Here is a 23,515-nt window from a genome sequence, read left to right as displayed (position 1 = left end):
GTTCCAAAAAAATATTTGTAGTCGGTTTAAATTTTCTTTACACGAGCATGAATTTTAAATGTTTAACTAACACAAGAGGGTAAGACTAGATAAGACTTTGTTGCTGTGTAACTTAAAACATTGAATAAAACTAGTATTGCATAAAACAGTGATGACAATAGTGATCTATTATGAAGCGTAATGCACTAGGTTCATAGATTTACAATATAGGCCTTCCGCTTGTGGTGCAAGGACAAACATTTTACAGTAATTGGTAATAAATTTGTAAAATATATTAATATAAGTTAAACTATCTTTAAAATATAATTTTTTTTTTCTAAATAACAAATATGCATTTGTATCTGTTTTTAACAACTGAGATAAATGGTATCAAAATGCAAAATTAAACGCATCATTTGTGATTTAATATCATTTTGTATTGCTTTGTTACGAAAGCAATAACGTATGTTTTATTTCCTGATAAGTATAAGCATTGTACTGTAACGTAAGATATATATTTCGAAGTTGTTTAAACATAGGCAATATAAATAAGTGTTATTGCAATAAATAGGTTGTAATTTATCAATATTTTTTTTGCGTAGAAGTTTTTCTGTAAATAAGCCTTGTGCTAAAATATGTAAACAAATTAAAAAAGAAATATGAAGCTCTTTCATTATTTGTTTTGGATCTCTTTGTGGGTGTTAGCTTACAAAATTAAAGCACAGGGTAAATTGAATATTGTTTGTGTTTTTATTAAAAAATTGGATATAGCCTAATGCTAAAATATATTTTACACCTTATTTGTTTTGAGATCATCAAAAATCCAATTCAAAGTTTAAATAATAAATTATTACTATTTTTTCTTACAGAAAACATTTGTATTATTAATTTTGTAAAGCTTTTCCTAGGCATTGTGGTCTTTGTGAAATAGTAAAGTAGTTTTCGCCTAAATCGACATTTGTTAATTTAATAATTATTATTTTTTTTTTTTTTTTGGATATTTCTTTATCCTCGATGTGGTAAAGTCGAATGCGCGACTTAAACATAGAGTAACATTAGTTACTCCGACCCAGTCTCGAGTTGCCTTTGGCAGTTTGGGATATTATAAATTATAATTGCCCGATAATTATTTTGCTGATAAAGTACTGGCTCAGCAGGAATTCTTACCGTTTATGGCGCCTTACTTAAGGGCGCTACAGCATGAGATCAGTGGGGATTAAACCCACGACCTCATGGTGGTGTAGCAAGTGTTCTTACCACTACACCAAGCTGCCAATCTTTTATATTATTGTTTACAACACACAGTCGTTTTTTTGAATTAAAAGATTTATTTTGTTACAGATAAAGACTTAAATTTACAACAACTTACGGTAAATTTTTTTCTTAATATTTCAATTTTTTTAAATGTATTGTAAAACCAAATTTGATTTTAAAAACAAATTTATTATTTAATGTAGTCGTTACCATTGTAGGCTACTCGTTGTTTTACTATTAAAGAATAAGAACCGTTTTGATTGCTGCAATATGGTCCCAACAAACATTGCTTGAGTTTGATTAGGTTTTTGTTTAATAAAAAGGTTTAAGTTGTCTGCTAAAATTACAGTAGCGAAGATATTAGTCATGAATATGTTTTAGTTACATTCTTACAAAATAAATATTTGAGAACTATTGTATTTTACTAGAAGTATAATATATAGTTGTAAATTAAATGTAAATTGTAATTTAATTGAAATGCGCCTGGTTTTTTGGTCTAAACGCCTAGATTTATTGTTACACTCCTTTTTTAAATTTATTACTCAAAAAAAAAAATTTTAACTTTTAAGTTTTTTTTTAGAGCTCAAGAAACTCATGCCAAGATTTGGTAGACAAAAATATATGCGAGAAAAACCTAAACAAATGCGAAACATCTTGGATGAAATTTGAATGCAAAAAAACATGTTCATTATGTAACCGTGAGTCACAACGTTTTTGGGTTATTGATTTTTGATTTTTTTTTAATGGTAAAATAATTTTTTGTAAATAATTTACTATTATTAAAGAATAATATTCACAGATTGCGTGGATATAGCAGCACAACATTGCAACGACAAAACGCAAAATTGCGATGATTTAATGACACAAATTCTTTGTAGAAAAACCTGTCAATTATGCCAGGTAAAATATTTTTAAAATTTTTGTTTATTTTAATTTTAATTTTTAAACAATGTTTTCGGTTTAGATGGCATCACCAATAATAAAATCAATTGGGATTTTTGCAGGTTTGTTATTTTATAATTTTCTTAATTGAAATATTTTTCCAACTATATAAACATTTTAAAAAAATTTACAAATTTTAGAACAATGTACAGCTGGGGAGATTCGAAAAGAAAGTAAATGCAGTAATAACTATTTACAGGTTTATTATGTTTTTTTGTTCCTAAACATTTTTGTGGTATTTATTGTAAAAAAAATACTTATTGTAAAAAAAAAATTTTAAACAAAAATTCTAATTTTGATACTTTGTTAAGTGTGTAGATGGTGTATTTATATCCCAATCATGTGATCCTGGAATGGGAATTGGAATTGGTAATTGTGTTCCGTATGGAAGTATTCCAGATTGCAGGGTTTTAATGGCAACTCTTGGTACTTTAAACATAAAGATAAAGTTTTTTTTATTTAGAACGACAAATTGATGTACATAAAAATCAAAAAACTTTAACTTACTGTTTACGTAGCGTGTGTAGACATTGGGCCAGATTGTGACCAGCTAACAGTTGACTTGTGTGCGAATGACATGGACTCTATAAACAATTGTCAACAATCGTGTGGTACTTGTAGTAAGTGTAAATTTTTTACTAAAATTTTAATTGGTACATGTTTTAAACATGTATCAATTTAGAATTATAAATGTTTATTTATAGTTGCAAAAATTTCAACTGTGATTACACATAGTACTAACATTCTATTGTAGCTATGGTAAATGTGACAACAATTTTAATATAAAAACTTATAGTTGCATATAGTAATTTAAATTTTATATATCTTAAGCACTTTGTCACGACCTGAATGGAACACCTGTTAGTTCAAATCCGTTCTTAAAACCTGGTGACTGCCATAACTTTTTCCAGGTAACCGGAAGTGTTTACTTTTGCAACAAAAAAAAAACATGAATACGGATGCAAAATATAATTTAATTTATAGATAACAAATAAGTAACGTGTTTGTATTTAATATTATTACGAACTTTAGATAATTGTATTTTCAACGCGGAAATTTCAATTTTCTTTTAATAGTGTTCTAATGGAATGACTCACATAAGACCTTGTGCTTCAGGAACTGTGTTTAACAAAGAGATTGGGGTGTGTGATCATCCAACAAACGTTCCAAGATGTCTGGGTAATGAAGAATAAAATTTGCGTTTTAAATTGTATCATTTTAGTTGCTTTTTAACCGGAATAATGTTTAGCGTTTTAAACAAAAACACTCCAAAAAGTAATTAAATGAACAATACGTGGTAAACAAAATTATAATCAATTTTAAACAATTTTTACAAATTAATTTATTAAAAAAAATTAAGGTTGCGATGATACTGGGTCATTTTGTAATCAAGCAACAGATGAGTTATGTCATGATGACGCTACGTTTATTAACAACTGTAAAACAACTTGTGCTACTTGTAGTAAGTTAAACTTACTGCGCATTTTTTCTCTTTTTTACTTATCTAATCATTTATATAAAAAAAATATTTTTTAAATATTTTTGGGCTTTTAGCGTTTATTGTATATTATTTTGTTAAATGTTGTTTTAATGTTAAAGGTGTGTGTCAAAACCGAAACGACGAGACTTTAATAGTTGAAAAACCAGGAGACTGTGAAAATTTTTATCAGGTAGCTTTTTTGTAATTAAAATGTTGTTTAGTAATGTCTTTTTATAATCTAACCTAATTAAAACGTTTATTCTTTATTAAATGACTTGTATAATATCGTTTAGTGCACGGACGGAGTTGTATCTATTGTCGCATGCCCTGATGGAGAAGTTTTTGACAAAACAAGATTAGTTTGTGATTTACCTGATAATGTAGCAGATTGTGAATGTTAGTACATTTCACAAAAAAATTTGTATTTTTTATTCGTTGGCAGACGCTTGACGCTTTTTACTTTTATTAAATACAGTAGTTTAAAAAGGAAAAAAAATTACCAATATTGTAAGTTATTAATACGCAAATTAAAAATAAATAAAAACATTTGTTGTTTATTTAACATTTAGTATGCGAAGACACCAGCCCATCATGCCAAGCTGCTGATGAGGATAAATGTGCAAATCAACAAAATTTTATTAATAGGTGCAGAAAGACTTGTAACACATGTGGTAAGGAATTTGTTTGGTAATTGTTTATATAACAAAAATGAATATCATGTATATAAAAAGCAAGTGTGTGTCTTTTTAAAACTTTTTGTTTAATTTAAATATGTTAAAGGTTAAATAAAAAGTTTACTTTTCTATAATAATGTTAAATTTAAAAGGATATGCACGTTATTGTTTTAACAGAGTGCAGAGATAGATCCCCGTCTTGCCAGGTTGCAGATGAAATGAAATGCCTATTAAAGCATTTTATGGACGAATGTGAAGAATCATGTGGTTTTTGTAATCCTCCCGAGCCAACAACAACACCAATCACGACTCCAACTACAACACCAACTACCACACCAACTACAACACCCACAACAACACCAACCACGACACCAACGACGACACCAACTACTACACCAACCACTACACCGACCACTACACCAACCACGACACCAACTACTACACCAACTACAACACCAACGACTACACCAACCACGACACCAACTACTACACCAACCACGACCCCAACGACGACACCAACTACTACACCAACCACTACACCGACTACTACACCAACGACGACACCAACTACCACATTAACTACAACACCAACTACTACACCAACCACTACACCAACCACGACACCAACTACGACACCAACTACTACACAAACCACTACACCAACCACGACACCAACTACTACACCAACCACTACATCGACTACTACACCAACGACGACACCAACTACTACACCAACTACAACACCAACTACTACACCAACCACGACACCAACGACGACACCAACTACCACACCAACTACAACACCAACTACAACACCAACAACGACACCAACTACTACACCAACCACTACATCGACTACTACACCAACCACGACACCAACTACTACACCAACTACAACACCAACGACTACACCAACCACGACACCAACTACTACACCAACCACGACCCCAACGACGACACCAACTACTACACCAACCACTACACCGACTACTACACCAACGACGACACCAACTACCACACTAACTACAACACCAACTACTACACCAACTACCACACCAACTACTACACCAACCACTACACCAACCACTACACCAACTACTACATCAACTACTACACCAACCACTACACCTACAGTTACCCCAGGTATATTTATTTTTTTAGGTGTAATTAGTAAGCATTATTTTTATACAATTCATTTAGTGTGTGTGTGGGAAAATGACGGATCGTTTGAACAAATGTGTGTCCAAGTTCACAACTTTTATAGATGCTTGCATGGTAGCTCGGAAGTAAGTCTAAGCGCAACTTTAACCTCCTCTGCGGTAGACTGGGCAAATCATTTAGCGTCAATTGGAGATAGAATATCTTCAGATACAAGTTAATAATTTTTCGTAGTTAATTTTCGTAATTAGCATAAAGTAAACGAATAAGAAATTATATTAAAAAGGTTGTAATTTTTGTTAATAGCTTGAAAATTATCGATAAAACAAGTACTTTACTATAGAAAATTGTGTAACTTTTTAAAATAACAGTGCGTCATTTACACAAACCAGTTTTGTAAAGTTTTTACAGTATATAAAGTTTAAATGTTATATATTTTATTACGGTAAATTTTTATTTAAATCAAAAATTTTCGTAGATTAACCATAGCATGTTTACTATGCATTATTTGTAGTTTTATTTAATATTTAGCTAATGGCGAAAATATATATTGGTTGAGTCATCCTACTAGGGTAGCGGGGGCTGCTGATGCAGTGCTTGCCTGGTATGTGGAATATTTCCTCTACGATTTTGAAAATCCCAGTTTGTCTCCCGAAACAGGTATTACAAATTAACTCTTCTCACATAAATTATTATATAGAGGTGAAAAATTGTTAAATGTTAATTTTATACTTCATACATACAAAAATTATCAATAATAATAAAACCCTTCGTAAATATAAGTGTTACTGTATAAGTTTCATTTGTTTCCATTAAAAAAAACGGTATATATATATCCGTTTATTCACTATTATAAAATCCGTTTTTTCATTTCTCTTCCTCTATTCGTTTTTTTTTTTCTGTTTCAGATGTGTTTTTTTTTCATTAAAACCCGTTTTATTAACAATAGATTTATAAAAACGATAAAATATTTTTTTGCGGTACATAAATAATGCGACTGTTTATATTTTCTATAATCGTAAAAAACCCTTTACAAATAAATAAAAACTAACATAGAATAAGATAAAATATATTTAAACAGATGAATTTACGCAACTTATTTGGAGATCAACACTTGAAATAGGTTGTGGGTTAGCAACAGTGGGCACTGAATATTACATTGTTGTTCATTATTCCCCGGCGGGTAATGATCCATTTTTACTTTCTGAAAACGTTCGCCCTGTATTGGCAGGTAAGTTTTGATTAAAGTAACAAAGTTTGTGCTTATGGTAAAGTAAACAAAGTTTGTGCTTATTAAAGTAACAAAGTTTGTGCTTATGGTATTTTGATAAAATGAAGTAATTTAAATTGGATTAATATTTTAAACAAGAATTACACAAATGGTAAAATAGGGATTAACCAATTTTATATAAAATAAACTATCTGTTGCCTATTGTTTTAAATTATTTATTTTTAATTCCAATATAATGTTTATCAGAAACGTGTCAAACCGATTGCGTGGGTACAAGTTATTGTCAAGGCCTAGATCCAATTTTATCGACATGCTCTGGTTGCGATAGTGTGGGGTTTAGTACTTGCACTGGTCGATGTATTCAATATTGTCCCCGGCCCGATGGTGAAACTAATTTGTGGAGAGAATGGTGTCAAGGTGAAACCATGTGCACTTGTGAAACCGAATTTAACATTTTTTTGATGATTTTTCCTGGGGCAACATGCGTTTAAGTGCATTTGTTTTGCTTTTATTTAGATAACAATAAATTACATAAAAATGCTGACATTTGCTTCTCTAAGAGCCTAAGCGATCGAAAATAATTGTTGGTTAAAAAAACTTAAAAAAATAAAAATTTGAAATTTTTTACTGAACAGTTTGATACATTTAATTAAAAAAGAAGATATATTAAGTTTATTTTACACAAGTTTTTTATATCTTTACTCACTTGTTATTTGTTTACTATTAATATTGTTACTTTTTTTATATCGATTGCTTTTAGTTAGAATACCAAAGTATTTAGTTTTAGGCTATAAGTTTAAGAACACATTATCTTAACGTTTATATCTTTTATAAATCTTGGCACCTTATTCATTTTGTGTAATTATTTAGTTTTAGTATTTGGTGTTTTGATAAAGTGTATTTCCATTTTTAATATTATAACCTTTGTCTGTGGGTGATATATATTAAACTTTTGATTTTTATTTAAAAAAGAGTTTAAATATTTAAAAAGATTTGTAAAAAAATAAAAACAAACAAACGTTACACTATCGATGAAAGTTTTACGTGTTTCATGAAAATTAAACTTCCCGTGTATTAAAGCTAACAAGTTATCAAAAAAGCAATTTACAGTGGTTAAATTTTACCGCAAGTATTGTAAGCGTATTTAATTTAAACCTAATTATGACAAAACTAAAATTGTTATATATTTAGCAATTATGTAAATTCTCCATTATTCAAGCGGTATCAAGAACGATGCTTTTGTGTTACTCATCAAAAATAACTAAGTAATACATAAGGAGAAACGTATTCAGCTCGCACGGGTTTACTTCTTAGCCATTTATAGACAAAAAAACACCTAAGATCTAATATTTTACGACCTAAAACTTTTAAGGAGAAACGATTTACAAGTTTTAACGTAGAAATAACATTTAGAGCTTATGTTTAATTTTTTTAATGCAAAGCATTAAGTTGAAATTATAAAAATAAAGTGTGTAACAATTTTTATATACGAAAATTCTTAATTTAAAACCACCAAATAAACTCACTTTATTGGCAAAAAAAGCTTAACTTGTATCCTTAGGTTGTAAAATACTTGTGAAAACATCAAGCCATTTTCATTATTCATTACATTATTTTATATTTTAAATAAATTTCAATACATTATACCTAAAACGAGGCAGTCGATTACAGATCGTTTCGTTACGCTAAGCGATTTTGTACTTAAAATAGCCTAAGTGTGACGAAATGTCTTTTCAGACTTGTGATTGGTCGGGCAATGTTATGGTGTAATGAGCACGGCACACCCAGCAATATAGTTCCCTGTACCTCGTGGTCTTGTATCAGATCAACTATAGATGTACACGAGCTAGCAAGGAAAAGCGACGTTTTTTTTACCACGGAGCAGGACTCTTGTAGTAATTTATTTATCCGTTTTAAGGACAGTGGCTGGTACACTGGACTTCGGATCATCATTATTGTTTCATTTTCGTTCGACATTTTTAAAAATCCAACGATTCGTCACAGAATTTTTCAACTTCAAGCCAATTGACTTTATCAGGTTCTATCGACAGATAAACCGATTAGCAAGCGAAGTTCAAAGTTACCGACAACAGATAAACGTGCAGAGCCTGAACCTTAATTATAGTCAGCTTAACGCGATTAGTAAGACATCTTGTCCAACAAAATGACCCTACAATTCAGCATCGAAAACATCTTGGCCGGAAAAATGAGCCAGCAATCAAGTTCAGAAAATACCCCAACTTCCCAAATAAGCACGAGTGGTTCGATTACACCTTATATGAGGGCATCTCTAGCAGCCGCGGCTGCCGCTGCTTCTAATTATCAAAGTTCAGCTGGATTAGCTGCTTGCTACTCGTATCTTTATCCTTACGTGACATCACCACCGACCGGAATGTATCCCACTTCAGGTATTTTTATTTATTAGAACACGTGGAATGCTTGTGTTGTGTTAATATTGTTATTTTTGTAAATCGTTAACGCATAAAATCTTAATCAAATTAAAACATTTCGTAAGTTTACGATCGGTACACTTCCTTGGGTTACTTTTTTGTTAGGTAACAAAATGGAGAAACCTGAATTTGATTAAATTCGTTTTAAGTAAAGGACTGTTAAACAAACGCACGGAAATATTTTTTGAATAAATTTTACTATAAACCCTTATTATAGGATAATGGGCGATCTCGAAGTCGAGAAAATAAATTCTCCTTAACGATTATCATCTCGATAGAATTTTTTTTACGTAGCGATGTGATCGCAGTTTTTTGTTAAATGATAATTTTACAATTTAATTTACACATACCTAGTTGTTTATTGTGATGACATAAAGACATACTTGTTATTATAAACAGGAGTTCTATCTGTGTAAAGGTTTAACAGTGTTGCTATAAAATGTTGGGAAATAGGACAGTTATTTTGAAATAATTAAATTGTTGTTTAAACAATGTGCTTTTTGTTTTAATTAACGATACCTTATTAGACCACACTATAAAGAAACACGCAAAAAATGGCACTCCCTTGTGTTTAGCTTATATGACTACATGAGTTTGAAACTTTTACCCCTTTAATTTTCCCACACTAATGAATTTAGTGTTGTTGTTCAGAATAGCATTACGAAATAGGTTTGTTAGTTAGGCGACGATTTTTAATATCATCGCTATTTTATTTCTTTTGGCCTACGGTGTCATAAACAATTTGTGACTTGGGTTGTTGATTTAAGGGATCAAGACTACGTGGAGCGCAATTTCGATTAAGCTCATCTTTCAACAACTTTTCTCACGCTAAAAGTCCATTATCGCTTCAATCTTTAGCCTAGAGACCTAAAGCTAAATAACGAGCTAAAATTTGAATCGTTTTCGCCGCAGTAAAACGGTTTTCGTGTTGGACTTAGAAGTTTACGCCCGATAAGAATTTTATAATTGAGTTTTTTTTGCGTTATGCCAATTACTTTACTTATTCCTATATTCGCTTGAACTACAACTATATAATTTAATTCCAAAATCATGTTTTTTTTATTATTTTTCAAGGGGCGTTGATATTCGTGGGAAGTGAGCAATTATTAGGCTGTATTTTTTAAAAAGTCAAATAGGATTTACTTAAGTTAATGTTAGGTAAATAAACCAATCGGTAAACTGTTTTTTTTTATATTAACGCAAACGTTAAGCCTTTAAAACAAACCTAGGAAATTTTATATTAACGAATGCGACAGTACGCATAAACGATGATTTAATTACTTTACAAACAAAGTACTTCGATAAAAAAGGGGTAAACTGCGCCGTGTAATCTACGATGGTTAAAAAAACAAAGGCGTTTAATAAAGAAACAAACAATTGGAGAGAGGACGGATTAGAGTTAAGTGCCTTCGTGTTATTCGATACGCACTACTTCAGAAGAAAAACACCATTATAGAACGAAATGGATTGTGCTAGAAATCCAACTTTATGCTTATACGCTATAAGATAATCGCATCAGACTCTATACGCAGAGTAGTGGTTTTAAACAATCTATTTACCGTTCCGTTTTCGTGACTACACGGCTTAAAATCTGTTTTTAGCTCTATGTGCGATAGATTGTGAATTTATTTACTAAGAACTAAAAAAACGGGCTCGGCTTAAACAAACACGAAATTAGTTGCTTAGATGGTGTAATAGCTGTTACAAAAATTGGTAATATTTATACATCGAGTTAACTTTTCTCCAAACATTGTTTAGCAAAAAAACACGATAGTGAAATTTTGCTTATATCACTCTAACATACGATTACTAAAATTAATTTGTACAATACCGTTATTCATACTTCAACTTTTAATATTATAATATGTGGTAATACGTACAGATGTTAAAATGCTTAAAGTTCATCTTAAGTCAATAATTATCCCACGGGACATAAAACATGAGCGCAAACAATAAGAATATACGTAGGGTTGTTGTTCTATTTTATCTAACATTCACACAAAATAAAAGTTTTTAAGTTAATATACCTTATGTTCCTTTATTATCGTTTTTTTTTTAATTATTAACAAAAAATTAATTTTGTTTTGCCTTGTCATAAATAGTTTAAGCGTTTTAATATAAATAGTTTAAGCGTTTTAATTAATTTAAGATTTAATTACAATTATGATATATGTGGATGTCAATTTTACTTAATAAAATTATCACGTAAGTCTTAAATCAAGTATTTTGTACAGAGCAATGTGTTTAAAACAAAATTATTTCCTTATTTTAACCAATTCGCTTAAAATGACTTGAATTTAATCGTCCGTTCGTTTCAATTCATTGCACACGAAAATGTCAATTTCAACCTGGCGCAATGTTTACAATAGAATGACGTCATATTTAAGTGATGCGTGAATTTTGTTTTAAAACCATTTAAGGTAATGTAACTAAAGAATAGCCCATTTTTAAGGATTCATTTTTATAATTTGGGATTTCGATTATTTGTTCAATTGTAACATTTGCGATTTAAAAGTTTTTCTCTAGAAGTTGATTTTTAAATTCATAACACCAATGTAAAATATGTTGTTACACTCTGTACTTAGCCATAAGTTACGTATTTAAATCAGCCCTGTCTTTACTTAAATTATGTAGTTCAAATTTAAGCAACATTATAACCGATATTTAAAAAGATAATACCTCGGTATCTTGAACTTCAAGATACTTAATTATAAGTTTAACGAGAATTAATTTAAGTGCACTTTAGTATTTTACTAAATTATCAAATTTTAAAAGTTTTACAATATTTTTTTAAATATTTATGGTTGTTTTGTGTTTACTGCTAAGGTATAAAGGCATCGAAAACAATTTGTATATAAAATTGAGAAACACAAATAAACATTTTTTATTCACTAAAAATGTTAGCATACAACTTAAGTTATAGGATTAAATAACCAAAATGATCGTTTCGTAAGTTCAATAATTAACTCTTCGTTTAGAATTTATTGGTAATCTAATCACCCGTAATATATGTTTAAACGGCAGGTTTGAAATCGGTCAAGTCGTTAATACGGAAATGCCAAAAGTTCGTGATTTCATTAAATAATTGGGCTTGTCAGATTTCAGAATGGCATTAAATAAGACTGTTTATTATCTTAACCAATTTAGCGATTATATTTAAATATAAAGTGATTTAATTTGTTTTACTGGTCCCACCGTATCTAAGGCACTTTTTATTATATTGTTATTAATGTCATCGATAACTTACGTAAATGTCTACACATTAGCTTTTACTTTAAAGCTTGATTTCGTAACAAAACTGTATACTTAGCGTCGCACATTAATTCTACGCCGTTAATTTATTTTTACGCCCGAGTGGCTTAAAGCCAAAAACTTATTCTTATCAGTTGTTTCAATATCTCATGTTAAATTGTAAACTACCATTTGGCTGGCGGGAAAAGAAATAAAACAGACTTTTTTTAAACGACTTTAGGACTTTATCCCACTTTTTATTTTTCTGCAGTCATAACGTTTTTTATAAGATTTCTATCGAGCAGCTATCTAAATATGATAATAGTATTTAAGAAATTTTTAATATGTTATATGCCTATTTTGATTTTACATAATTTTGTGTTGTTATTGTTAGCTTGTCACCCTTCCCTACTATCCCCGTATGCTCTTGCTGCTGCTGCTGCTGCAGCCGCCGCTGCCTCCACTGGAAGTCCCGGAGTTGGTTACTCTAACCCGATGATGAATAGCAATGCCCCCCCTGGATTTTTCTATCGTCTTCCTGCGAAGCGCAAAAGAAGACATCGAACTATTTTCACAGAAGATCAGCTAGAGGCGCTCGAAAGCATGTTCCAGAAAACGCACTACCCGGATGTCGTGATGAGAGAACAACTGGCTGAAAAAGTTGAGCTTAAGGAAGAAAGAGTTGAGGTAAAGCAAAAAAATAAAGTATCGATTGAAAAAATATTTCAATTTTATAAGAAGCAGATTTTTTATGTTTAAATAAAAATTAACTAATTGGTGTGCTTTTTCATTTGCAGGTTTGGTTTAAAAATAGACGAGCAAAATGGCGTAAGCAAAAAAGAGAAAGAGAATTGATGAAAACTGAAACAGAAAGTAGTGGGTCAGCGGCATCGGATCATCCATCAAGCCCAGATAGGTATATTGACGCCTTCCCGTTATTTACACATGTTTTGCATAAAATATATAATATTGTGTAACCTTACTTCGACACAAGATTAATTTAGTTCGGTAATTATATAAAAGTTTTTAGTGTACAAATTAATCTTAAAACAATAAAATAAAAATATATAAGGCTTCTTGTTGTATATGTTAGCTACTACTATGCAACAATAAATTTTGCATTGAAAATAATATTTATATACCTACAATGTTACCGTGACGGTAATTATAATATCAAAAAAATAACATATTAAAAATAAAATTATCAACATCACGACATTTATTTAGAGCACTTAGCGTGAGCCCGATTCCACGCTACAATGCAATGAGTGGGGGTAGTAGTTGCGATGAACTGGATTTTGGAGTGCCATCTGTGATTCCACGTGGAGTGATGGTGATGCCAGGACCCAAACTGGAGGTCCTAGCCGAATAATTTAAAAAGGTTAAGAGTAACATTTAAAAGAGTAGATCACATTTACATACTATTTCTTATAATAACCACCTCTTTTTCCCACCCTTCTTGTCATTTTTACCACTTTTCTATGCTTTTTACCCAAGTAAAATGATTTAAATTTAATTCTCTTACACACACATTTTTTAAGCCATCCAAATCCCCCACTCACCTTTATGTTGCTTTTGTGTCTTTTGTTTCGTCTGTTTTTAGCTGGCATTGATTGCCGTTTTTATATAATTTTAACAGAAAATATCATTATGCCCTCTGGTAGGGTTTGTGTACAGTATATTTGTTTTGTATTTTTATTCGCGCTGCCCAGCAACAAAAATTTAATAACAATTTTTAAATTTTTCAGTTACATAATTATTATTTTTTTAAATCTATAAAACTTTGTCGGTTAAAAGCACAGGAAGTCCAAACCATTATCGTCGCAAATAGATGACGTCACGCGTGACGTAGTCTTCAAGAAGTTGAATGGTTTCCGAAAATTTTAATTGCGGTAATAATCCATTGACTTGTAGGAATCAATTAGGCGCGCATTTAACTTGTTATTCAATCAAAACGAAGCATTACTTTAAAATTCCCAACAACAACAAAAAAAACAACTCCAAAAAAGTTTAAGTTTGTCATATTATTATCAAAAGTGTTTAATATTGGTTTTGAACTTAATACACACATTTCCTGGATAACACAATCATTTTTTACGTTTGTTTTTTAACAATTAGGGGAAGTTTGTCCAATATGACTAAAAATTAAACTTGTAAAGTTGATCATATTTGGCATGAAAGGTGTCAAAATATCTTAGCGATGGCGACTGACTCATTTTTAGTTTTAAACTTGCACGCACGGCTCCCTATTCACATTACAATTAGGGCAAAAAGGTTAAAACTACCAACAAAAAAGAACGTTTTGATTTTTGTGCAGCTAGCTTAATTTACCAAAATCGTGGAGTTGGAAACGGTTCAGTACTTCAGGTTTTAAATCGCCTGTTATATGATAAGGCGGTGTTCAATTTGCAGATGCTACGTCTTTCAACTGTTTGTTTTAGTTTCCTGCTTTAACTACTTTATGGAATGTCTAACTAATTTAACCCTCACGTAAATCGCACCCCAAACATTACGTAATTAATAGCGAATAACTTAGACGATGTGGGCGCGTGTTTTCAGATGACTAATATTTCAATTTTAACATTTTAAGAACTACCATTACGATAAAGTCACGCCATGTAAATTGTGTTTATTTAACGTATCTTACTTGAGTAGCGAGTAGGCTGAATTATCTAACCGAACGAATTTAATTTAACCCGGTCGCGCCCAGATTAAAACACGCTAAGCCGAAAATTTGCCTTTAAAAGGTTAAAAAATTAAGCACAGCAACAGGAATAATCCATTAAATGCGATTTTAATGTCGCCTTTTTTAACGTTGAACTATGAAAAAACAAATTTTTGTAATCTGAACGGCGTCAGAAAGACTATAAAATTACTTTCATCGTGACCAAATCTCGCCATAAGAAGTTTTTTAATAAATAGGATTATAATATTACATCGTGAGGCCAGTAAACGCCTGCGGCCATGTTAAACCTAAATTGCAGGTGTGTTAAAGGAAATCTTAAATTGTTTATTGCTCTTATGTCTTTATAGAAAAGATAAAAGGTTAATAAACAAATCAAATCATTGTTAGGTTAACCGTGCTAAAACTGTAATAAGGGTCCATTGTTGAAAACCAACTGAATAGAGGAAAATATTCTTTTACAATTTACTGCGAAGGAATTCAAGATCAAACTAAAACGCAAAACCAATCGGAAACCTTAACTAAAAGCAGCAGACGTCTGTGCGTCACACCTGAGCGCCCTAAAATACCCAGCTCGTTGTTGGCAAACTTCGTTTAACGCGCTTGCGTTGTTTCGCAAAAATTGAAAACCTTCCTGCATTTTTTAAAAATTTTGCCTTCATCATAAACTAGGCTTATTGTCACGATTTTTAATTTGTTTGTTGCTGTGGCCGTATATGTAAATATGTATATTTTGTTATCACCGATTTTTGTCATACTGAACCTATACGTAACACAAGCTTAATTTATAATCAAAAATGTTAAAATAAGTTTTTGAATCACTTTAATTTTTAAACAACTTATTAGCAACCTTTTTTTGTTTTTAAATAGATAATCAAATTTCCATTTCTAAATGATAACATTAATAATGTTTTTAATTCTATACCATATTGCTACTTTAATCTAAATAACATTTTTAAGAAAATGCAGTTCCTGAATTTTTTCATTTTGTATATTTATTGCATCAGGCATGCTATTTTTATTTTCTTTAAAACTGGATTTTATGATTTAAAAACATGATTTGACATCATATTTTACTTACGTAGTACATCGACTGTACTTTTACAAATCTGGAAATTTGTATTTTTTACTTTTTTACCAAACAAAATTAATTTTCTGGCAAAATTATTGATATTATTTTCTATTATACATGCAAGACTGGTTTTCTTGCTGAAATTTTATTAAATTTCACAAAATTTTCCAGCTGGGCTGAGTTGTTTCAATTAGCATCTTACTGGTTAAGATTATTTATTGTTAAAGTTATGCCACTTGTTAAATAAAAAAATCAACTAACCAATTATAAATCCAAAAAAAGCCAAAACTGATCATTTTTATATACATGTTGTGTATCTGATATGCATAGTAGTAATGAAAATACTGCCTAAGTGCCTTAACTACTTTCCAATTTGTTGAAAATAAAATTGCATTATAAAAAAATTATTTGTGTGTTTTTTTTAACTAATTTGGTGAAAAAATCCTCTTGCTAGTTAGCTATTGCTTAAAAAATTGCATGTAATGTTTTTTGTAAAACATAATTAAAAAAATAAAGTAATATGACTAAAAACTTTTAATTAAACTTTAAATAATATAAATTTAATATGTTGTGTCTATAAATTTCGGTCTTAATTTATCCTAGCTATTTAAGCCCAAAATAATCTTGACATCAAAAAATTACTCTTGACCAAAAAAAAATTTTTTTGACAATAATCTTGACCAAAAAAAATATTTTTTTTTTTTTTTTTTTTTTTTTTTTTTGACATCAAAAAATTAGAAAACTGGTGAAACGTAGAGTACGTTTTGTTATGTATCCTTAGTGAATAATTTTATACACACATATTCGAAAAACACCTACCGTTAAAAAATAACCAAAAAAATGTTTTTTTATGTAAGATTATATTTACAAATCTGCATTGTAATTTTATTTAATAAAAATATATTTCTAAAAACGTAAAAGAATAATTTAATAAATGACACAATAACAACATAATCAAATAAAAATAAAGAACAGTAAAAATATAATAAAAAAAACATACAACATTTTTGTGTATGTCAAAGATGAAAATCATTACGTATTGAAATTATTGTTTATTAACTTCTTGTTTAAACGGAATAATTATGTAATTTAGGATATTTCAATTTTAAATTTTTTCTCTTTAACAAATGTCTTGCACGTGTTCAAACCACAGATTGATATCGACATGCGAACATTATCCACATAGCAACTGCGTCATCAGGAAAAACAGTGACATTAACCCTTAATGCTAATCTCACAGAGTCTCCTCTACATTCCACTATGTCAGAGCATATTTTGTTTCTGAAATAATTTAAAATTTATACAACATTACCTTTTAACAACATAAATTTTAAATCAAAGAGGCCGTGAAAGAAGTTAAAGAATTTATATAACTTTTTACTACAAAACGTATAAAAAAAATATTTATTTGAAGCAAGGTCAGTTTATAAGAAATGTAATTATAATATATGTATATATTAATTAGTATTGAAAATTAACTTGAACTAAAGCATTTATTTCATTAAAAACTTATCATAAAAAAGTTTTTAGTTAAATTTAAATTTCAAAATATAATTTATGGCAATGACAATAGGTTGTATCAGATCATAAACAAATTGTTTGATTAAAAAAAAACTTACCTTAAACAAACTGAAAAGGCCTTGCATGGATTTTGATGAAGAAACTGAATTGGAAAACCTTTAAATGTGTTACCTTCTGGCACAGCTCTTCTAATCGCATCTTGAAAGTCTTCATTGCAAGATTTCGACGATCCTCCAGATCTATCAAGCTCATATGATGCAAGAGTTGGGGAAAGAAGATAGCTCAAGTTTGGATCCCAATGAGTGCTTAAATCAACATCCTGAAAAGTTCAGTATCAATTTTTTTTATTTAAATGGTAAAAAACTTATAAGAAAACTACGAAAAGGGTTAATTTTAATATTAAAAATAAAAATGTAAAAACCAAATTCTTAGAAAAGAGATTTAAATAATAATGATAGTAGAGAAACTATAGAATTTTTAGCATGAACAATTTTACGCAAAAGTTAACAATAAAATTCAATAAACAAAAAATAGACTTTAATAATTACTTGTCTATGACATGACACCAATGCCTTTAATTCCAGTTCAACACTACTACTAATCAGTATACTGTCTAAGGTGGGTGTTTTAAGGGGAGGTAAAGGTTTACAAATGCTAGGGTGGGTAGATCCATTGACAGATTTGATTGCATCGGGGCTCATTTGTTTCCACAAAGCTTTATTTTCAAGTTCAAAACGTGTAGTTTTAACATGGTCCAGTACTTGTGAGTTTGCATAAAAGGATAGGTGGTTGTACACACTTCCTAAAATAATAAAAAAAAAATTTAACAAATGATGTAACATTTACTGTGCATTTTTTATGCAACAAAAAAATTGAGATCAATCAAAGTTTTCTATACTTTGCATGCCATGCATAAATTAAATAGGAAAGTTTTAAATAGAAATATTTTTTATATTTTCCCTGTACAGTACTACCTGTTGTTATTACAAAAAGGCTGGAGTTATCCAGTTAATTAAACTTACCAATAGTTTTAAAAGTATGTTTAGTGATTGGTTGGTCCACAGCAGGAGGGTCATCACAATCTATTATTTGATGCAAAAATCTAAAAAAAAACAATTTGTTACTGTTAAACATTTAAACATAATAAAATAAATATTAAAAAATGGTAAAATATAAACTAAAGTCATGAAAATACCCAACTTTTTTTAAATACAATAACAATCTTTAAATTAATTTAAATTCAGCTAACCAATATACACACGTTTGAAATATTAACAACAAATTTTTTTACTAACTAAAAGAAAAAATTTATTTTTTAGTAAACTTGAATAGTTGTCTTTTTAACCTTTGTCCTGTTGTAGGGTCCCAAAAATAAACAGTATACCCATCACAGTATCTAGTCATAACCCAGGTATATGCAGAACCATTTTGCTTGGTTCCTATACAAACATATGCATCTAAACCAAAACCAAGTAGCAGACTACATAACAGGTTGCTATGATCACCATTATCACCCTGTAATAAACAACATTTAAAACTGTAAGACAAATGCAAAAGGTAAAAGTACTAACTAGCCAGCCATAGAAGTAAAAAAAAAAACAATAAACAAATCACTTTTTTAGAGCACAAAAAGGAGTGCAAACTTTGCCAGTGATTTGAGCGATTTCCGGCTCCAATACTTGATGATTTTTCATGTAATAATACACTCACAAACCTTCAACAACAAAGTTTTGTTAAGTAATTATTATTTATTTTTTTGTTTTGCCTTTTATGAAAATACTCTACCTATCATTTTAAACATATTTACTAACAAAAAAAAATAATATATAAAAGTATATCGGCAGCATGGCATAGTGGTAAGAACATTTGCTACACCATAATAAGGTAGTGAGTTCAATTTCCACAGCTCTCATGCTGTACCACCCTTAAGTAAGGTGGTATAAACTCCTGCTGCTGAGCCAGCACTTAATCGGCAACATAATTACCATGCAATTATGATCTATATATTATACCAAACTGCTAAAGGCAACTCGAGACTGGGTCAGAGTAACTGATGTTACTCTATGTTTAGGTCGCGCATTCGACCTTCCCACATCAAAGATATACAAAAAATATATGCAACGTTCTTAACCTTGCTGCTTGTTTAGGTGTAGATAAAAGTCTTCCTGCTTTAAAAGGTTGAAGGTAAGAAAATACTGGTCTATTCATACCAGTTTCATCCTTAAAAAACATGAATAAAAAAATTTAGTAGTAATAACTAACTACAGCATGTATTACAGTTAAACACCTTATAGAATTTAAAACTATTTTAAAAAAGATCCACAATATTTGCAAAATAAAAAAAGAAAATTTTACCTGTGCAAATATTTTTACAGATCTTAACTTATGTTCTTGTCTAATCTCTAAATATTCTTTCCACCATTGCTTAGCATAAACCAAAAAAAGTCGATCTCTTTCAGCAACTCTTTGTTTCTCTAAATGGAGTTGTGCTTCGACAACATCTGGTGACAGTTTTGTTGTTTGATGTGATGGAAAAAGTTGAAATCGAATGTCTATAATGCCAGCTGGAACTTTACATTCAGAACCTTCACAATAAATAAAGGTTAATAAAAAATATGAAAAATAATGTCATATGTAATATTGAAATTAATTAAAAAAAATTGGTGAAAATTATCATGAAGCTTATTTTTTTATTAATCATATTTACTACTGTAGTATATTACCAAAAAGATTAAACAATAGTTGTTTTGTTTCTTTGTTAGATTTTAAATTGCATAAAATTGAAGAAAATTTTTAGATAAGCCATAAAAACATGCTTTAATTATAGCGAAAAATCTTGGGTCAGCTTCGCCAGCATCTTAAGCTGGCCAGCTTACATCCTGTGCTGTAATTTAACTACAATAAAGACTCTTACCAACACCCATAAGTTCAACTGTCTTGTTTAAAGTATCTTGCTTTGATTGTAAGACACTTCTCCATTCTAAAGCATGAGATGAAACTAGTTCAACTGTGTTATCACTGTCATGTCGAGTTAACACTATGTGAATTGGATTACTCATTGATAACATGGTTTCAATGCTTGCAAGTCCTGATCCCTCACCTTTTATTCAAAACAAAGTTTGAAAAAAATTATATTTTAATGCACTTTTAGTCTCATTTAAATATTTTTTTTAGCTATTTTTTTAAAACATTTCCCTTATTTGCATAGGATATAAAAAGATTGTAGATAAAAATGCAAAAGCAAAATTTTTAAACCTGCACTTTTGGAATGTAATTCTAGCAAAAATCCGTCATTAAAAGAGGGTTCACAGGCTACGGAAACTGGATTAGAACTAAAACGTTGACCACGAAAGTGTACGTTAATAACAAAATTAGATGAAATGTGGTTTTCAGTATCAGGATATGATGGGGCATTTAGATGTTCTAAAAAAGCTTTCCCTCCAAGAATTTGAAAATATAAGTAGCGCCGAGTTGGATCAATTACAGCTGCAAAGTGTTTAATCTTGTTAGATTATTAATATTAAAAAGATTGCACTTAACAAATGCAAGTAAAAAAATTTTGGGTCATGTATGTTGTCCGGTTCTAGACAAAACATAATTACACTACATTCCTTCTAAATTCTTTCCTACGGTAAACAGAACATTGTTTTGTTTAGAGCCGGACAACATATGTGATCCAAGATTTTTAATAACATATTGTTTTGTTTGTTAGTGTTAATATTTAAGCAACTTTTGTTGCACTTTGTTGCACTTTGTTGTAATATTCTAATAAGACCTACATATAAAATAAAAATAAACTATGCAACCTAAAAAGTAGCATGGAGCTGCCTGCTTAAAGAAGTTTTTGGTATTGTTTGTGATTTCTCTTATACATAATCATTAATTATTTAAGTTCTTTGGTAACGCCCAACTGATAACATTTGTATGTGACCCTAGTTTTGACTGAGAACTATAGTTGTTACAGTTTATATATACAGAGGGTATGTTTTATTGTGATATTATGTTTTATTAGGTATTTATATTAATATTAACTGATTAGTGACAAGCCTGGATTTATATTTAAAATAATTAAATTTGGACATATTTTTTTAATTTACTTTTACACCTGTGCTGTTGTAGAATAATTGGTGAGTGTTGTTGTCTTATTGGTGTATATGAATTGTAATAATTAAATTTTATAAATTTATAAAAACCTCCTGAAATATAAATAAAGCAAAAATGAGTGTGATTTACCCTTTGGTGTATAGTTTATTTTAAGCATTAAATATATACCAACAGATCCTTTTTAATGAAATACATGTTTCAAAAATTGACTGATATAACATACTTATTACTTACAAACATAGTTATTTATTATAAGTTTGTTAAAAAAGGGATTTTTTCTAAAATGCTACAAGCTTATTAAAATCTTAAAATATTTAAAAACCTGTTTCCTTTGTTTTCTTTTTTAAAACTTGATCATCTATGTATTCATGATTTGAGGGTTTAATATCTGATGAAACGATAGGAGTGTTAAATTGAAGATTGTTCAATATTCCTTGAACTACACCTCTTCTTTTTAAGTCATCCATAATGTGAGATTCTGTTACCTAAAATTTTTTAGTTTGAATTCTTAATTTTTATTTTTAATATAAACCCACAGAAAAGTAAAATAAATAGCCCACCAGCAATTTTAAAAAGTGTTTTACTTAAAGGTAAATTAAATCTATATAGCCTATAAATTCTATTAATAAAATTGCTCAATGACAACTTTAAAGTTTAAATATATAAGGGTAAATTTGATATAGATATTAGCATTTGGATCACAATGACATTAAGTAATTTAAATTATTGCAAAAAAGCACAATCAAAATGCAAAAACAGTATTTAATTTTACCTTAAATTTAACTTGTGGATTTTTTTTGACTGGAGTATTTTGTGATATTACATTTGCTACTGATTCTTTTATGTGTTCTTGTATGTTGGCCTATTAAAGATATTGAAATATTTATTAGATTTTATTGCTCTAGTTAAGTGGTACCGGTATATGAAATCATGGCAATATATAATACATTTTTTTTTAAATTTATATATATACTATGTAAGAGTAATTATTTTCAGTCAAAAAGTGTGGTAGACTGGTTGCAGACTACACACCCCTTTCCAATAAAACCTAACACCTAAAGGTAATACAAAAAAAATAATCCAATTTAATTATTTTACCACATACTAACAACACAGTACAAACATGTGTGCTAAAATTATAAATATAAAGCTCTATTTTTTATATATTAATAACATATTGTTTACTTGAGCCAGTTGATTGTGAATAATTTGACAGATTTCTGCCATTTTTTCTGGAGGCAAACTTGTCATATTAATTTAATGTTAAAATATATATTTATAACAAATCCAAGATAAATTGTCTGCATTTATAATAACTAAAAAAACATTTTTATTATTAAAACAAGCTTATTATAAAAATTTAGTCATCAATAAAGCTTTAAATTACTTATATATTCTGGGTCGGAAATCATTCCCACTTACAGGCTTAACACACATACTTTTTGTACATTCAAGTAATTATTAATATTTTAGTGTTTTGCATTTATTTGTCCCGCTGTAGAAAGGTAAACTTCACAACTTAAACATCAGTTACATCAACTAGTTTCGAGTCTACTTTATCAGTTTGAAATATTATTGTAAATAATCCGTCCGGATTATCACTAATTACTGGCTTGGCAAAAGTTTAGGAGTTTATACCATTAATAGGACCTTACAAAAGGACGCAGCGTGAAAGTACTAGGGTTTTATTTAGTTAATCAGTTAAGACAAGTGTTCTAACAGTCTAACCACCTGAC

General features: G+C 29.5%; 2 protein-coding genes across 3 annotated transcripts; one reads left to right on the top strand and one right to left on the bottom strand.

Annotated features, from left to right (window-relative positions):
- Window positions 1-8,554: 8,554 nt before the first annotated feature.
- On the top strand, window positions 8,555-16,552 carry LOC145741833 (uncharacterized). 2 transcript variants are annotated; one of them, XM_082559498.1, is made up of 5 exons: window positions 8,555-9,126; window positions 12,794-13,086; window positions 13,197-13,315; window positions 13,627-13,780; window positions 15,473-16,552. In XM_082559498.1, exons 1-4 carry the CDS (start codon window positions 8,883-8,885, stop codon window positions 13,769-13,771), a joined length of 801 nt encoding a protein of 266 aa, XP_082415624.1. In that variant the 5' UTR covers window positions 8,555-8,882; the 3' UTR covers window positions 13,772-13,780; window positions 15,473-16,552. The 2 variants fall into 2 exon arrangements, with proteins under 2 accessions (XP_082415624.1, XP_082415623.1); XM_082559497.1 differs by having other exon boundaries at window positions 13,627-16,552.
- A 465-nt stretch (window positions 16,553-17,017) lies between these two features.
- Window positions 17,018-23,092, bottom strand: LOC145742139 (centrosomal protein of 76 kDa-like). Its single transcript, XM_082559907.1, has 13 exons — window positions 22,965-23,092; window positions 22,552-22,641; window positions 22,102-22,264; window positions 20,931-21,161; window positions 20,590-20,775; window positions 20,031-20,260; window positions 19,807-19,895; window positions 19,290-19,389; window positions 19,021-19,190; window positions 18,698-18,777; window positions 18,224-18,477; window positions 17,774-17,994; window positions 17,018-17,435 (listed from the first exon to the last, which is right to left on the bottom strand). The coding sequence occupies exons 1-13, from the start codon at window positions 23,028-23,030 to the stop codon at window positions 17,297-17,299; spliced, it is 2,019 nt and encodes a 672-aa protein (XP_082416033.1). The 5' UTR covers window positions 23,031-23,092; the 3' UTR covers window positions 17,018-17,296.
- Window positions 23,093-23,515: the final 423 nt, after the last annotated feature.

Source organism: Corella eumyota, chromosome 2 (assembly GCF_963082875.1).
Source record: "Corella eumyota chromosome 2, kaCorEumy4.1, whole genome shotgun sequence".
NCBI lineage: Eukaryota > Metazoa > Chordata > Ascidiacea > Phlebobranchia > Corellidae > Corella > Corella eumyota.
This window is presented reverse-complemented; position numbering and strand designations above follow the sequence as displayed.

Coding starts and splice junctions, on each gene's coding strand:
- LOC145742139 (XM_082559907.1), bottom strand. CDS start 23,030: ATGACAAGTTTGCCTCCAGAAAAAATGGCAGAAATCTGTCAAATTATT. Junction 21,162..22,101: donor AAAGAAAACAAAGGAAACAG/GTTTTTAAATAT, acceptor AACACTTTGCAG/CTGTAATTGATCCAACTCGG. Junction 19,896..20,030: donor CTGTAAAAATATTTGCACAG/GTAAAATTTTCT, acceptor ATGTTTTTTAAG/GATGAAACTGGTATGAATAG.
- LOC145741833 (XM_082559498.1), top strand. CDS start 8,883: ATGACCCTACAATTCAGCATCGAAAACATCTTGGCCGGAAAAATGAGC. Junction 9,127..12,793: donor CGGAATGTATCCCACTTCAG/GTATTTTTATTT, acceptor TGTTATTGTTAG/CTTGTCACCCTTCCCTACTA. Junction 13,087..13,196: donor TTAAGGAAGAAAGAGTTGAG/GTAAAGCAAAAA, acceptor TTTCATTTGCAG/GTTTGGTTTAAAAATAGACG.